Here is a 16735-nt window from a genome sequence, read left to right on the forward strand (position 1 = left end):
TACCAATTACCAAGACAAATATTAAAGTTATAAATGGTAAGGCAAGAGGAAATTATAGAGACCAAAGAATAGGCCTAGAACAGACCTGTGCAATTTGGTTACCTTGCTAGTAAATAGAAAAAAACTTCTGTTCAACAAGACATCATAAATAAAGTGTCTGGGGAGGGGGTCATGCTGGGAAAAGCCTTGGAGAACTTACCTTAAAAGTAAAGGTGCTTCTAAATTAACACATATCAATAAGTTAAGCTGTCCTTGACACGTCGCAGGAGAAACGATTATATGGCAGTAGAGCAGAGCATAGGTATTAAAATACAGACGCTGGTGTCTGAGAGTTGGGGTTTGTGTCCTGTTTCTATCACCTACTTGTAGAGTGACTTCAAGCAAGTTACAGTGCTTCATTTCCTCGTTTGTCAAATGGAGACAAATATCTTACTGCATGCACTGTTGCGGGGATTAGATTAGTTAACTGTGGAGTACCTGGCATAATGATGATATGTTCGTTATCAGTGTCATTAAGGCTTGACTAATGTCACTTTATCATTGCATCACTACCTTTACCTTAAATTTACATAACATCTTACACATTTTTTATCCCTGTGATCTCATTCTACCATTAGAGAACCTACGTGGATAGGTAAAGTGGGCTTCTAGTTCACAGCTTCCATTACCCTGGTTTTCTTTTAGAGAGATTTTTGCTGTTGTGTGCATGCACTAGCTGGAGAGACAGAGATGGACAGAAAGTGAGAACTCATCCCCTAGGGGGAATGACCACGATGCAATCCCTTCTCTTCCAATCTCCGCTCAGGATTTTGGGCATGCACACATATGTGCCTGGCATGAGTTTCAAACCTCGGGGCCTGGGGCTCGAATGGTGGTCGACTACCTGCGAGTTCAGCGATGTAACCATTACTCCATCTGCTGGTCCCTAGCCTGGTTTTCTTAATGATAAAATGAGGGGTAATTTCCAAACTCTTTTGGCTCTACAAGATCAAAAGACACAGGAAAGACATCTGGGGCTAAGAGGTGTTAACTTTAAGACTTGCCCTCGGTCACTGACAGTAACTGGTGGAGTTAGGAGTAAAATCTAGGTCTCCCTCAGTATTGGATCCTGCCTTACAAGGAGACAACAACACTAATTTCCCCAGACTCTCCTCATATCTAAATTTCTTCTTGGAATTGTAAACAGGTAGGAAGGTAATTCACTTGGGAATCATTTAGAATATTACAGATACATTCCAGTGACTAGAAGCAACTAACCCATTACCAGGGAGGGAGCTGGTGGAGATGCACCTCCTTCGTGAACATTAACATGGATAATGGTGAGGCCAGGATTAATAAAGAGAGAGGATTACCTGGGCAAGCAGGCCCGGCTGGATCTGGAGAGGCTGAGCTCCTGGGGCTTGAGTGACAATGGGAACCGCATTTTCCATTCGCACTGAGTAGCCAGCATGCTTAGAGGGAGAGGCCTGCAAACCTATTCAGGAGGTGAGGGAGAGAGGGGTTAGTGGAGGGCCTGGAAGCAGCAGGTGGGCAGATTTCCCAGCAGCGGTGTCATCTTTCACCTCTCAGGTGCACCATTCACTGGGTGTTTGGGAAATTTCCCCTTTAGTTTCTAACTTCCATTCAAAACCCAAAACAATAAAGCCCCCAAGCCTTCAAGTGAATGTGTTCAAAGGCTAGAAGATTAAGTTAAAGTCTGTAGGGCCAATAGGAACTGGCCCGCTGACCAGTTACAACAGAACAGGGCTTCTGAACATCAAGATGTCCGTGCATGTCAAACAAGGGGTTCCGTGAGGAGCATAAATGAGTCCATCTGGAATTACTGACGGAGATCGCGCATGCCCACGCCTGCCTACACCACGGGGCTTGCCAGCCTACATTCTTGAGCTCTCTGTGTCTGTTATAAAGTACACAGCCAACTCCAGCTTTGTAGATGCTACAGAGAAGAGCAGATTCAGGGCTGAAGAATCATGTTGGGGAGGGGCCTCGCAGGTACTTTTCAGGCAGATTTATATTCTCCTGAGAACTGGGCCTGCTCGGCTGGCAGCGATGGCAGCTTTCTATAGACAGCCCACACAGAGGACGCTTCATGTGAGGAAAAGCAGGAGCTGACATCAGCATGACAATGGCCGCACAGACAACGTGCTTATTGACAGACAGCTGGCCAGGGCCTCCATCCTGGCAGGTGGCGAGAATAACAAACCCCCTTGGGGCCAAAGCTCCTGCTGTTGTTGCTGGCTGGCTCCGTGGTACTAGTGCTCTCACTGGACGGGGGCAGGGGGCTTTGCACCACGCACCGAGCAGGACGAGGCTGTGTCTGTTCATCCTTACCTTGGAAGCCGGGGGGACACACGATGAGGGCTTGCTGGAAGGGGTCGGGCCGGGCGCAGATCTGGGCTGTCCCCGTCTGCAGGGGCATGCTCCGCTGGGCCACTGCGGCCATGGATGCCGCGGAGGGCTGGCAGAGTGCAGATTGGTAGTTTAGTATGGAGACCTCGGGATTGGCTAAGGAAATAGTGGCACTGGAGGAGGTGGGAGCCTAAAGGAATGACGAGGGATTAAACAAAAAATAAACAAAAATAAAAAATGAGGGAGGTGGTAGGTTGGGAGACAACGAATCTAAATCAGATAAACTCAAAGAAGGACAAACGAACGGAAGCCAGGAGTGAAAACAGAGGAGTGGAAGTCCAGCTGACGGTCTCAGGGAAACAAGCAGTGGAGTCAGGGCACACGGAACCACCCCTGCAGTGCACAGCCAGGCCTGCCGTGCTGTCTGGGACCTGGACAAGAGCACAGACGGACGCTGCACACCATCCGCCTAACTACGGGGTGGAAAATTAGGCTAAAACATGGTTCGATGAGCTGTTCTACCCCGGGCCACCAGGCGGTGTGGTGGTTATGGCAGCTAGATCCCACATGGCCAACTGCACGGTTCAAGTTCCGGACCTAGTGGCTTAAAAAACACACCAGGTGCACGCACACGTGTGTGTGTGTGTGTGTATGTGTGTGCGTGTGCATGTGCTCAGAATCCCAAAGGAGAATGGAGGAGAAGGGACTGTGGCATGGTCATCCCCCTGGAGAGTGTTTTCTCACTTCCCCTCCTCTATCTCTGGTGAGCACAGGCCTTACAGCAAATTACAAAAGCAGACAAACTAAAAAAAGATGCTCTGCCCTTCTGCTTTGACAAATACACCGGACAACCCAGAAGGCCAGGCTTGAGTTGAGGATTCTGAGACTCCTGTGCAGAGAGGCCTGAGGGCAGTACTGTTCCTGGCGGTCCCGGATGGTTGCAGAGTCCTGTTACCGCAGAGATGGGCAGTAGGAATACACAGAGGGGAAGACGGGCCTGCTGGGGCAAGGGCTTCCTGTCTGAGTTTGTGCACCTAGGCTGGTGTTCTGTTATTACCAAGGCTTGGAGGCAGAGAGGCAGGAGGCTGTGAGTCCAGAGAATGCAAACAGAGGTGGGCTGGACAAGTGTGGGCAGCGGAAGCAATGTTCTCTTTCTTTTTGGAGAGATACCACTTGAAATTGAATTCTCAAGAGGTTGCAGAAGGAATCTAAATTCTAAATTAGAATTCTGCATCTCCCCATCTCAGCCTCCTTCATGCGGACTCTTTAGCAAGATAGGTGGGGGTTATCATTGGCTTCAAATACAACACCATCTACAAGAGTTTTTGCCTCTAGGGGTACAAGGACTAGGGAATAAGGAAAAGAGCCACAGGGGTACCCTGGGCACATACACATGGGGTTTCAATTACAGTATGAGTATGTATCAAATGTGATTAGAAAGACAAGGTCTCACGTGCATGAAGATTTTGTGCTGAATTTTGGTGTAAAGCCAATTAACTGGCTTGAAAATAATCACTAAATAATGCACCCTACTTGGTCACGGGGCAGACATGTTTGAAGATACCTATTTTGATGTGTGTGTATTTTTGCATCCTCATGTGGTCTGCTTCCAGGTCGTGTGGCTGGGAACACGGCAGGGGGGTGGCATCTGTGCACGGGGCTGCCACTGAGGCATGACTTGAGTCCTCCCTCTCCCTATACCGCCACGTATTCCTTGCACACACTGCCCACTGCCTGCCTTGGCACACGCTGAGGTCCAGGCCCTCCTTGGACCCTTGCCCATGGTTTTCCCTATCTGGGGCCCTGCACCCACAGCCTCTACACCCCCAAGCCTGGGGTCACCCTATACCTCTGGTTGGTCACTGCTCCTGTGCTCTGTCCTCCCAGGGGCCCTGGAACCCAGGGGCCCTGACTAATGGAGCCCTGGCCTCCAGTCCTTCCCTTGCAGCTCTTCTTGGGCACGGAGGCTACAATGATTCTAAAAGCCTCCTTGGCGCACATCGGCACTCCCACTCAAGCATCCCCCACGGCGAAGGACCCGGTGTACATGCCTTGGTCTGGCACTCCTTCCCAGGTGGCCAGCCTTCCCCATGTCTGTCTGTCTGTGCGCCCCGCGCTCTGGGCACCGGCAGACTTGCCTGCCCATGTTCTCAGGCACACCATGAGCACAGTCCTTCAGCCCAAGGCGTCCTCAGCTCAGCGCGGGCATAGCTGGTGCTATCGGACCTCCTCGGAGGGGAGCTGGCCCCGAGTGGTGGTTTACACCATTCTGCAGTGTCGTTCCTTCCTCTCAGCACTGTCACAAAACCAGTCTGTTCTGCCTGGTCCTCAGTGTGTGCTATTCTGTATTCTGACTTGCGCTTCTGCTTATGGCCATGAGTTCCTCGAGACCCTGACTCTCGCAGCTCTTTGTAGCTTCAAGGACAAATGAGCTGTGTCCGGCAGGGCCCTGTCTCTGTGTGTGCAGATGGTTTCCCCAGCTTCTAATCTTGCGTAAGGGTCAGCTGAAGAAGCACATACGAAGGTGTCAGAGGTTTCCACTTCTCTCTCCACCCCGCGGTTCTTAGAAAGGACTGGCTACCACCCCCTGGAGAGGTGCACAGAACTGGTAAAAGCCACTCCAGCCGATGACTAGAAACAGTAGTGAAAAGCAAGCGTATTGGTAGCACAGGTTTTCCAAACATAAAAGAAACGACTCCTGGAAGCAATGGTAGTAGATGTTTAAGTGGTATGACATCCTGGAGGAAAGGGTTTGAACTTGATCCATAAACCCGAATTGAAAGTCCTGGTAGAAGGCTAGGTTCAAATACTAGGACACCATGGAGATGCCGGAGAGGTGGCTGACCCACAGGATTGAGCAAGGAACACCCAAGAGAGCACTCCGTACTCAGTACGTTGTTAACTGGCCAACATAGAAAGTTTTAGGAAGCAGAGGAAGTAGCTCCTTGAGATATAAAGGGTTATGGATTTTTTTTTTTTTGAGAGGTTTTTTGCTATAGGGCACATGCGCTCGCCAGAAAGACAGAGAGAGACAGAGAGACAGAAAGCAAGAAATCATCCCCCGGGGGGGAGCGCCATGCCGCAATCCCTTCTCTTCCATTCTCCTCTTGGGATCTTGGACACGCATGCACACCCATCTGGTGTGATTTTAAGCCACTGGGTCTGGGACTCGAACCGCGGTCGACTCCATGGGAGTCCAGCACCATAGCCATTACGCTAACTGCTGGTCCCAGGGTTATGGATTCTTGACCTGTGTTTCCTGAGACATAAAGCATTACAGACTAGGGACCATTTGGGAAAAGGCCTTTTAGCTAGTCTACTGCATGTATGTTAAACTGGCAAGGAACTATTTAAGTAGTTGAACGTCCTTTTACTTCTCACATCAAACCATGGATGTATTTTATTACTTCTAAATATCTCCATGGGGCAAACCAGTCCAAGGAGCTCCTGTGGGAAGCGAGCTACCAGAATACCAATAAACAAAGGAAGTCTTGCTGGATTAAAAGGGCGGACACCATCTGGAGTGTCTAAGTCTCTCCAAAACTGGTGTTGTGTATATGTGGATCCAGACTCTGAAGCCAGATTTCTATGCCCAAAGTCCAAGTCCGTCTTCCATGACATACGAGGTGGCCCAGGGTAAGAGAACCGGTTGCTCTGTGCTTAGTCTCATCCTCTAAAATGGGAATAAGTAGTAAGAACAATGATACCTATCTCACCAAGCTGCTTGGAGGATGAAGAGTTATAACGTGTTTTGAGGAGTCTAGCACACAATGCATGCTAGCTATGAGTGTTGCTAGTTAGTAACAGGAAACACATGCAAATACTTAAGGCTGGGTGTATCCTGAATAATTTTTTTTCCTGGTTTATTCCAAAATAGGGCACAGTAGGATTCAATGCAAGAGACCAGAGATCCTGCTCTCAGACCCTGGCTTTTGTTGGGTGTCATTTCCCCTCACCTGGTCTCACCCAAGCACAGTACTAAGTTACCAGCCACTTCCCCATGACCCCGGCCCTGAGCCAGATCTGGATGGTCTCAGTGCTGCTGAGAAATGGGGTGTTCCTACTGCCGTTCTGAGAAGCCCTTTTAGTCTGGTAGAATCTGTGGGATAGACATGTTGGCTTTAGATCCCAGGTAAGATGGATGTGGCCTCCCCAGGTAGGGTCCAGCCTAGTGGAGAGACATTCCTGGGAAGGGCTGTCTGTGGGGAGCCCTGTGGAACCCGATGTGGCGCACCCTCCCTCTGCTGTCTCTTAGAGGCCTTTGCTACTGGCGAGGGGGGGCGGTGGTGGGCAGATGGCAGATGGGAAAGGCAGCTTACGGGTGGGGAGTTAAGATCAGGTGTCTCATGAGGAAAACTCTTCAAGGAGGTGACAAACAAACCGTGATGGTGTTTGTCCAGAGCCCACATGTCTGGCTGAGGCTGCCTCGGCCTTAGAGTGGGTGGACGTGTCTGTTTCTCTGAATGCAGCATCAGGGCGCATTGGCGCTTCACCACAAGGGGTGGTTCAGGAACACTAATGGCCCCCAGGGGGCGGCAGCCTCCAGACAGCCTCTCCCAGAGCCTGGGCGGAGGGAGAGAGATGACAGGCTGGGAGTAAAGCACAGCCTTACACCCTCAGGCCACTACAGGTTGACCCAGGAAAGCAGGGTGGGAGGGGCGTGGCCGACACTGTGAGTAGCCAAGAGCAGGTATTCACACTTCAGGTTTCGAGTGGATGTATTCCCACCCTCTGGAGTGCAGAGGATGTCACAGATCCATATATAATTACTATTATTTAATTTGACCAAAGAGAGAGTGAAGAAGAGTGAGAAAGCAAGCTGGCAGGTCCGGGACTCGAAGCACTCGGCCATGTGGGAGTCTGGCACCTTCACCACCATGCCACCTTGATAGTAAGGCTGAAATATTTAGGGGCATTTCTTTAGGGGGAAATAGGAATGAAAGTACAAGTCTCTTCAGACACTGCAGGCAGTCAGAGCGAGGGCTGGGAGACTGTTCGTTCAGGAACTATCTCCTGGGTATTACCCACGTTTCAAGCAGGAGCTTGAAACCCTGGGTCTGGCAATTTTCTGCAAAAGGCTGCAAATCTATAGCAAGAAAACCTTGGTTTCCTGGTCCCTTTTAATTCCAGCCGGTGGGATTTTGGGGACAGAGATGAACTGGCTTTCCCCATGACTTGGAGGAAGGGTAGGTTTTTATCTATCCTGAAAGGAGACCTTGCAGACCAGGTGGTGTGGAGACAGGGGTGGGGCCTGACCTGGCTCAGGGCCTGAGTCCCTCCCAGTTCTGGAGCGCTGTGCCCGGTAGGTGCATTCCCTTCACTCTGTTCCCACAGTGGGACAGAGGAAAGTGGAAAGAGGCACCATCTGAGAAAGAACTCCCCTTCTGAGTTCCCCTGGGACCTTCCACTGGGGCCAGGAGGCAAGCACAGAGCTCCTGGGTCTTGCCGAGGAAATAACTGCAAGCCAAAGCCCTTTTGCACAGAGGCCAGGTTGGCGGGAAAGCACAAGTCCTGGTGCTCGCCTAGGGCCCCCGCCCGCCTAGCCCCTCTGCTCCCCACTCACCTGGTTATGGACAGTGGTCAGCTGGTTGTTAAAGGTCATGGTCAGGTTTGTAGACGTGCTGGGGGCCACGTGTGTGATGAAAGGGGTTTTGCTCTGGTTCACGGTGTCGTACATGTTCACCCGACGCTTGCAAATTTCCATGTTTTGGAAACACGATTTGACGCTGTCCATGTGAAAGGCAGGGGCACAGAGACACAGGAGAAGGGTGAGGGGTGATGTGGGGGTGAAGGGGAGGAAATGGAGAGAGCAAAAGAGAGAGGTTAAGCTAGTAAACTAGGTGACCCGGGAGGCCACGCTGAGGTGTAGACCTCCTGGACTTCCTGTCTGTGCGTTTACAACAGTAACATAATCAAGGTGATCCCCCCTCGCCTCCCTCTCTCCTCATGCTGACGGTAAAGGCTCGACACTGCACAGACCAGGGGGCTCTCTGCATTTTCTTCACCACACCCAGCCACCACACCCCACCGGCACTGATCCTCAACCTGCAGTGTGGCTTCTTGGCCCATAAAGGAGCACATGAGCTTTCTGGCTGGGAACATTAACCGGCTCAGGACCAGGCCGTGGGCTCACCTTGTCCCTACCCTGGGTCACTAGCACCATCTAGGGGCCGGCCAAGGAACTTTTCAACCCAGCATTCATGACAGTGGGAGGTACTGCCGTGTCTCCCCACAGGAATGACGTGAGTAATGAAAACAATACTGATTCTGATAATTAATCAGAGTGGTGACATTTACCGAGAGCAGGTAGGTGCTTGCCACTTCTCACCCAGTCCTGCAACATCCGCAGTATGGGAATGGGATTCTCATCCCATTTCACAGGCCAGGCTGAAGCTTGTGAAGGGGGAAGAGGCAACTGGCCGAGGACCACAGGCGTCTTCACATCCGCCTCTCCTGTTGTCCTCCAGCTTTGTTTTCTGACTTTTGTCTAGTTACATAAAATAGAACTCGCTCCCTCTTTCCCCCGTCATTGTATTTGTGAATCAAAGCAAAAACCCTACGGACGAAAGTGAAGCTGACAGGTGCTGACAGCAGCGTGGAGGACAGGGAAGCCCGCAGCCTCGCCCGCTCATTCCCGGGGCGTCCTCGGAATCCAGGCGTTACTGCTCATTCCTGTCGGTGTCTTCTAAAAGTAACTTTTTCTCAAATGCCGGTAGTCGGGATAATAAGATCCCACTTACTCTGTGACTTTAAAATGTCCACTCGGATGAGAAATCATGTAGTAACTTAATACAAAGGACAGTTCTCTACTACCGTAAGACGGACAGACGTCTACCACGTCGGCCACCTAGAGGTGTGGATCTGGGGAGTGCGCGGGCTGTCCCCAAACGTCTTTTCCAAGTTTCAGACAGTGGACTTAGACATGACAGCAGCATCTGACCTCCTTCCAAGTCAGTGACTGCGTGCACCGGCCAGATACTGCGCACACGGTATTGCCTGACTGGCAGCCGCGCAGAGACAAGAACACGTTTACAGCAAACGCCAGCTGACACACCACTCCACTGCCACGGGTGAGGCCGGTGTGTTTTGAGCTCCTATGGAGTACCACGTACATGGCCACGCGCTTACCTAAGGCCGGTATCACGAGACCATGCATTGTGTTTCGTTTTTGGTGGATTTAAAACATTTGGTAGGTTTGTGATAATCCAACACACAGTTTTAAGACTCCTTCAGAATGTTCTAGCTGAAATGCTTTGAGTTTTGAGTTTGGGGAAGAGGCACAGACTTTCACTTTGGGTTAGTTTATAAGGTTTTTCATTTTTTTCTTTTTAAGTGACAGAGCAGAAGAGGAAGTGAGGAGGGAGGGGGAGAGAGAGAGAGACAGGTATTTTCTGACAGGGTCTTGCCCTTGGGGTTCTCTGCCCCAGCCTCCCAGTGAGCAAGGGTTAAAGGTGTGCACGTCTACACCTGGCCTGTTCCAGGTTGTCCAGGACCCAAATCTGGGCCTCCATGTGGCTATAGCCTAGGACAGCAGCACCCTACCCCTTGCACCACTGTGCTTGGGCCAGAAGACTGGCTTTTCTCTCTTTCTCTCCCTGGAGAGTGCCGTATAGCAAATTAAAAAAAAAAAAAAATGTATATATATGAAATAAAATTAAAAATAAATAAAAGAGGAAAAGAAAATTTTTGCACTAGGATCCTGGGGTGGAAAAATGAGTGGAGTCTCCTTGCCTAGTAATCCAGCTGTTGGGGCAGCTGTGGGACACGGGTCTACAGCGAGCTGGGCCTGGAGGTTTGTTCTTGCCCAGGGCTCCCCAGCAAGTTCTATGGGCCTTTCAGGATTAGGCCTACTCTCAGGTCAGGCTCGGGTGCTCCAAGGCCTGCTTTCCTTCTCAGGCCCATTTCAAGTTTGGAACCATCAGGTCCTCCTGGGTCCTATGGTCAGTTCTGCTTTTGCCGTTGATGGCCATGGTCTCCAGGTGACCAAGTCAGAAACACATTCCACTGATGGTCCTTACAGAACCCAGAGATGGGCAGGGTCCTAGGGCCCTCAGGCAAACCCCGAGCACTATGGGGTGACCCTCACTGATACCATGAGAGGGTCAGAGAAGCTTACTAGAGAGCATGCCTCCCCTGAGTCTCCTGCCCACCTGTTCTCTATTGTCCTGCAGCACCATTACCCCGATATAAGAGGACAGACTGGGCTGGCTCTGTGGCTTGGGGATTAAAGCAGCCAGATCCCACCCGGTCGGCTGCATGGTCTGAGTCCTGACCCAGTGGCTTGAGAAATACACTGGGTGAGAGCACGGGCCCAAAGTCCTGCCAAAAGGGAGAGACAGACAAGAAGGGACTGTGGTGTGGCCATTCCCTATAATGAGTGCCCCTTCCTCTTCCTTTCTCTCCAATAAGCTCATGCACTTTCTAGCAAAAACAAAAACAAAAAATAAAAAACAACATCAAAAAAGACTGATCTTGCAGGAGCCCTGTATGTCTTCATCCTTCTCAGACCCTGCCCCCTTTCACAACCTCACTTCCTGGGAAGTCAGCATTTCTGTCTTCCTTTTTGTTAATTTGCCATAGGGCGTGTGCGCTCACCCGTGAGAGACAGAGAGGGAGAGAGAAAGAGGGAAAGTAAGAAATCGTCCCTCAGCAAGGATGACTGTGCCACAATCTTTTCTCCTCCACTCTCCTCTAGAGATTTTGGGCATATATGCACACGTGTCCAGCGTGTTTTCAGGCTGCCAGATCCAGGACTCAGACCAGTTGGGCGTGTGAGCTCTAGCCGCCTTCAACACCAGGCCGCCTGGCCGGTCCTGTGGTGCGTTTACTTCTCCCTTGATCGTTCTCCTTGTGAAACTGGTTTCCACTCCTCCCACTGAAGGGGCTGTCACGAATCCACCACTCTTCTGAGTCATTCATGCCGATCAGATAGATCTTTGTTGGACATAGATCTACCCAGTCACCCCCTACTTCGGAACCTGTCAATGACTGTCCATCACTCTTTGCAGAAAGACCCACGTCCCTTACAAGGGAGGCTTGCCCCGCTGGTCTGTGGCCCTCTCACCTCCCATTGTACCCTCAGGTTGGTGCTCATGCCTGGTCTTAGTGGAGCCCCCACTCGGGCAGCATCCTGCCTGCTCGCGCCATCCTCTCTCCTGTCCCTGCGTCACTTCCCCGAGGGCTTCCCTGGCCTGCCCCACGCGAGGCTGCCTAGTGGCATGCTCCTGGACCCTGCGCCCTTGCTGCTGACAGCCCACGGTTTGGGCCTCGCTCCTTCATGCCTTTGTTTCTCCTGGAGCGTACACGCAGTGGGCAGGGCCCCGCCTGCCTTGTTCACACTGTCCCCGGCACAGTGTAGCCCTGGCTCTGACCTAGAATGGACCAATCAGGTCCTGGCTCCTCCAGGATGGCCCATTGCAGCCTGCGGTGCCGACGCTGGTTTGGCTCTATAGGCACTGCCGTTCTGGGCACCCCGTCATGCTCAGAGAGCCAGATTCTGGCTCGCCTACCCCACGCTCTCCCGTGCCCCAATCCAGCCACCTCTCGTCTTTGCTAGCAATTTACTGGAGTGCAGTCTCATTTGCTTATGCTCTGCATCAGCAGCTGCTTCTAGCTCTAATGACAAGTAGCTGCGACAGGCAGGTACGAATGAAGAGCCTGCGATATAAAGGAAACACCTGCCCACCCGCATGAAGCATCGAGCCGGATACCTACTGTGTACTGTGGGGGAAATCGAGTAAGTGTGTCATGGTGACGAAGGGATGGTTCAGGGTTTCGATCGGGGTGATTCTCTTATCGGCATCTATGGTCAGCATCTTCTTCAACAGGTCGATGAACTCGCGCCGGTCTGCCTTCTCCACTAGGAGGTCGCTGCCTTCCAGATCTGTGGTCATGTTCACCTGGAGACAAGGAGGACAGGTTACCAAGGACCTGGCGGGCCGTGCTGCCCGACTCCCTGCCCTGCAACGTCTTCTGGACCTCCCGAGCTGCCGTTCCCCATCCCCAGGGGGTCCTGTCCTGCCTTGACTGCCCCTAGGCTGTGGCTCCTCTCCCTGCAGGAGCGCTCAGGCACTGGTAAGGGAGAGGGCTGCGGCCAGGACCTGCAAACCCCTCTGAATGACAGGACGTGGACTGCTCCTGCTGCAGTCAGCTACGTGGAAATGCAGCTCGGGTCACACCTCATTAAAAATAACCGCAAGTCCAAGAGTTCAGGAGACTGATCGCAAAACACACTCCTGAGCCGCACGCCTAAGGCAGGCTGCGGCGGTGGATTTGATGCCACTCGTGTCTTACCTCCATTAGGAAAAAAAAAAAAAAAGGCAAAGCAAAAAAGCTTCATTTATTTAACCTTTTGGGGAAATGGAAGGGCCCAGGTACCCTCTCTCCCATCTACCATGGAGCACCCCCCTTTTGGCTCCCGAGTGAGGCCGGGATCATGTCAGTCCCTCTGATCACTGGGGTCGCCTCTGCCCGGGGCCAGCAGGGAGTTGAACACAGGACGTCTCTGTTCCAAGGTGGCCTTTAAGAGGCTTGTTCTGTGGTGCTCTCCATAGCACGAAGCCATGCTCTGGAAACCAGCTTTGGCCTTCTCAGACAATCTACGCTATTAACCACCTGACGCGTGCACTTCACTCGGAACCATGACTGGGTTACACTCTTCTACAGTAAGAGGTGTGCTAAGTGCTTATTGATCTATGGCTTTATTTCTCTCTGCTTTAACACAAAACTCACTTAGATTAGTGTGCACACTAAAAATAGTTGGAAAGCTCTGGAATTTTCTCTGGGGCATAGAGGTGAGAGTTCGTGGTCCCTGCCACTAAACTGCGAGTGTCAGGAGGAGGTCATAGTGGGTTAGGGTGGGCCCGAAATCCCAAGACTAGTATCTTTGTAAGAGCAAGGCAAGGGACATGGGACAGAGAGACAGAGACAGAGGAGACATAGGGTGAAGGCCAGGTGATGAGGGGGCAGAGGTCAGCGTGACACAGCTACAAGTCACAGGAAGCTGAGGATGGCCGGGAGCTACCAGAGCTGGGAGAGAGCTGTGGGCGCGTTCCCTGGGGCATTCAGAGGGAACCTGGCCCCGTGACACCTTGATTTCCGACGTCTAGCCTCCAGGACTGTGACGTGGTAGATGTCTGTGGTGGTAAGTCACCCAGCTCCCTACGTCCTATTATGGCAGCCCCAGGAAACACACTGAATTATGGGCACTGGGCCGGACTATGCCAGTGGGCTGGAATTCTGGTGAAAACAGCAGTCAGGTCGGCCAATACTGTTTGCGAAGGGGAGCCAATGAGTGGAAGCTATAAGGAGCCGGTGTAAGGTTTAAAAAATGTTCCACGAACCAGACGATACTCTTTCTATGGCTGGTGTATAATTGTTTAAGGTCAATCATCCCAGGAGGGTGACGTGCATTTCTAACCAGTATCCTGTATTTCCCTGTGGGCTTTTTTTTTTTTTTTTTTTTTTGAGAGGTTTTTGCCATAGGGTGTGTGTGCTCACCAGACAGACAGAGAGAGACAGAAAGCGAGAAATCACCCCCCAGGGGGGATGGACACACCACAATCCCTTCTCCTCCATTCTCCTCTCAGGATCTTGGGCATGCACGCACACGCGCCTGGCCTGAGTTTTAAGCCACCAGGTCCGGGACGCGAACCGCGGTTGACTACATGGGAATCCAGCGACATAGCCATTGTGCTAACTGCTGGTCCCTTTCCCTGTGGGCTTTTAAAGGGTTTGCGTCGCATACTCACCCACAGAGCTTACCTGGGCCATGTCATCTAAACAGTTAAAAATGTACTTCCGTGCTTCTTTTGACTTAATCCCCGTCTCTGCCTCATGGTCATCTGGCGTCTGTCAAGAGAGGTGAAAGCTGAGTGGTGTGACTTCCGTTTGTCGCTATGACTCAGACCCTCGAGTGCTTGCTTCTAGCTGAGGGGCTCTTTCCCGCCTATCAGAAAAAGGACTTGGATTTGTCCTGTCCCTGTTTATCCACACTAAGTCCTCCCCGTTCTCATGACACCTGCCGGGGGCCTGCTCTGTATCAGATACGGAGGACCCAAAGACGAGTAGAAACGCCACAGCTCTGATTGCCCTACAGCCTTCCCTAAGGTTAGGCGATAAGGTGAGATTCCTGTCTGGGAACTCGGAAGTCCTTTCTACACCTTTTCAAATTGTGTTCTCTTTAACCCTTACCTACGCCAGCCACCAGACCTTCCGTAGGTGTGAGACACTGTTCCACAGCCCGTTTACTTGTTCAGTCCCTTACTTGACCACGTTAGGCAGAGCGGTTGCTATCCCGTTTTCCAGAGTGGGAAATAGGAATAAAGGCTTAGGAAGCTGCCAAGACCAGGTGGTCGGCTGGAGGCGCTGGCTCCGTGGGCTCTGTGCTGTGCTGCCCCTCTTCCAGGGGCTGGGGCACAGACGCACACTTCCCGCATAGATTTGAGACCTACTGCTTTTCCAATAGGTACAGTGTTTTGGATTCATCCATGGACTGGATGAATGAGTGAATCCTTAGACTCAGGACAACACATGTGGGCAGTTCAAATCCTGGACACGTGAGACTGAGGCTCTGAAGAGACACAGGAGGAATCCTGCTCTGGCCTGGCCCTGCTTCCTCCACCTGAGAACGGTTTGCTGGATCTTGCCTTGACACTCCCCCTCCCAGGTGCCCGACAGCGCTTGCTTAGCTTCCCAATCTCTCTTCTCAATCTTTTGCCACTATGGGCCACACATTATCTCTAAACCATATTAGAATTTGGCTGTACTTCCAATCCAAAAAAAAACCACCCACCCACCCACCCACCTACACAAAAAGAACATAAAACATACTTCAGACTTCTGCTATTTTCTCCTTCCCAAGAAAATACATTAAATTACTAGGCACAGATCAAAGTGAAAGCAAAATATGTTTCCTTTAAAGCAGAACCACCCAGGAGCAATGGCGTGCAGCGACGCATTGCACCACCTGCCGGCCGGACGCATCGGGCCCACCCTGGCCCATCCTGCCCGTTGCTCAGGTAGTTTCCTTGGTCTAGAAAACCCTCCCTTTCTTCTCTATTGGGGGAAACTCCTCTTCCTTTAGGGCCCAGCTCAGCTGCTCCTGACCCTCTGCCACAAGGCCATGCCAACTGTCTCTCCTCTGAGGCTCCCACATGCCCCCTACTCCTCTCCCAAGGCTTTCTTCCTGCAGTTTCAGTTACCTGCAGTCAACCGTGGTTCGAAAATAAGTACAGTACAGTAAGACATTGGGGGGGATTGGTAGAGACCACACTCACATGAGGTTTAAGGTGTATTGTTATAAACGCTCTATTCTGTTGTTCGTCTTTTCCCATGCTAATAGAAACTTTACCGCAGGTATGTATACATAGGAAAACACACAGTGTATGTGGGGTCTGGTGCTCTCTGCACTTTCAGGAGTCCACTGGGGGCCTCAGAACGCATCCCGCATGAATAAGGGTGCGCTGCGTACTTATTACGGGGGCTACAGCTGGCAGCATGAGGTTCTGTCTCCCTCTGGACTGTGAGCTCCCAAGAACAGGGTGTGGTTCATGTCCTTCCCAGCACGAATCGGCCGCCGAGGTTTTGGGGACTAAATGCCGGGGATTTAGCCATAACTTGGGACTTGAGCTTCACCGACGGCAACAGGCCGAGGGGGAGAGGACTTTGGAACACTGAGTCTGCTGCACTAGGCCTTGATGAGCCCTCCCCAACCCAACACACTGTTTTGTTGACTGAATGGCAGTGAGACCCAGGATCCACCTGCCAGGGTCCGAGCTCCCCCTAATGGGATCGTGTTCTTTGTCCCCAAGGGCTGGGCTGCTGGCGAGGCATGGAGGGGATGCTTTTCCTACCTTCAGCCTCCACAAAGGATACGGCGAGTCTGTGTCACGGTTGAAAAACCTAGTTGTCTTTGTCCCTGCACTTAATAAATATTCAGCTGGCAAACCCTGTGTTTGTGAGATGTACCGAATCTGCAAGAGAAGACGAGAATGAGGTCAGGGCTCCTGTCATCGCCCACGTGGCCTACTAATGGCTCTAACGGCTGATGAAAATGAAAACGGCAATTTTATAGGGAAAGCTAGAAGGAAAAAGAAAAGAAAAAGGGAAAAGAGTAAAGCGAAACACAAGGTGAAAGAAGGCAAGGCTCAGGAGACAAGGTCGCACCGTCACCCTGTCTGCGTGCCGTGAAACACAGGACACGCTCATCCTGGGTGCTGTCTGGGCAGAGTGAGGCCTTGCTGGGGACGCCTGTGGTATCTGGACCCACCTGGTCATACTCGGACGCTCCTGGATATAATGGCCACCCCAGGAACAGCTCTGCAATCACACAGCCCAGGGACCACATGTCGATCGCCTCACAAAACGGTAAACCGAGGATGATCTC

The 16735-nt window shown here is 51.7% G+C and overlaps 1 protein-coding gene across 6 annotated transcripts in view; it reads right to left on the minus strand.

The window, feature by feature from the left end:
- HIPK2 (homeodomain interacting protein kinase 2) overlaps nt 1-16735 on the minus strand; it is a 246202-nt gene that overhangs the window by 45283 nt on the left and 184184 nt on the right. For 5 of the 6 annotated variants that reach the window (XM_027770510.1, XM_027770509.1, XM_027770508.1 and 2 more), the window contains 7 exons: nt 16619-16735; nt 16203-16322; nt 14113-14199; nt 12064-12248; nt 7913-8075; nt 2332-2539; nt 1353-1474 (listed from right to left, as the gene is read on the minus strand). In XM_027770510.1, the coding sequence (XP_027626311.1) occupies nt 1353-1474; nt 2332-2539; nt 7913-8075; nt 12064-12248; nt 14113-14199; nt 16203-16322; nt 16619-16735 (1002 nt within the window). The remainder of the gene's footprint in view (nt 1-1352; nt 1475-2331; nt 2540-7912; nt 8076-12063; nt 12249-14112; nt 14200-16202; nt 16323-16618) is intronic. The other variant, XM_027770511.1, reaches the window with a different exon arrangement.

The sequence above is a fragment of the Tupaia chinensis genome, unplaced genomic scaffold, assembly GCF_000334495.1.
Source record: "Tupaia chinensis unplaced genomic scaffold, TupChi_1.0 Scaffold000140_1, whole genome shotgun sequence".
In the NCBI taxonomy this organism is placed as follows: domain Eukaryota; kingdom Metazoa; phylum Chordata; class Mammalia; order Scandentia; family Tupaiidae; genus Tupaia; species Tupaia belangeri.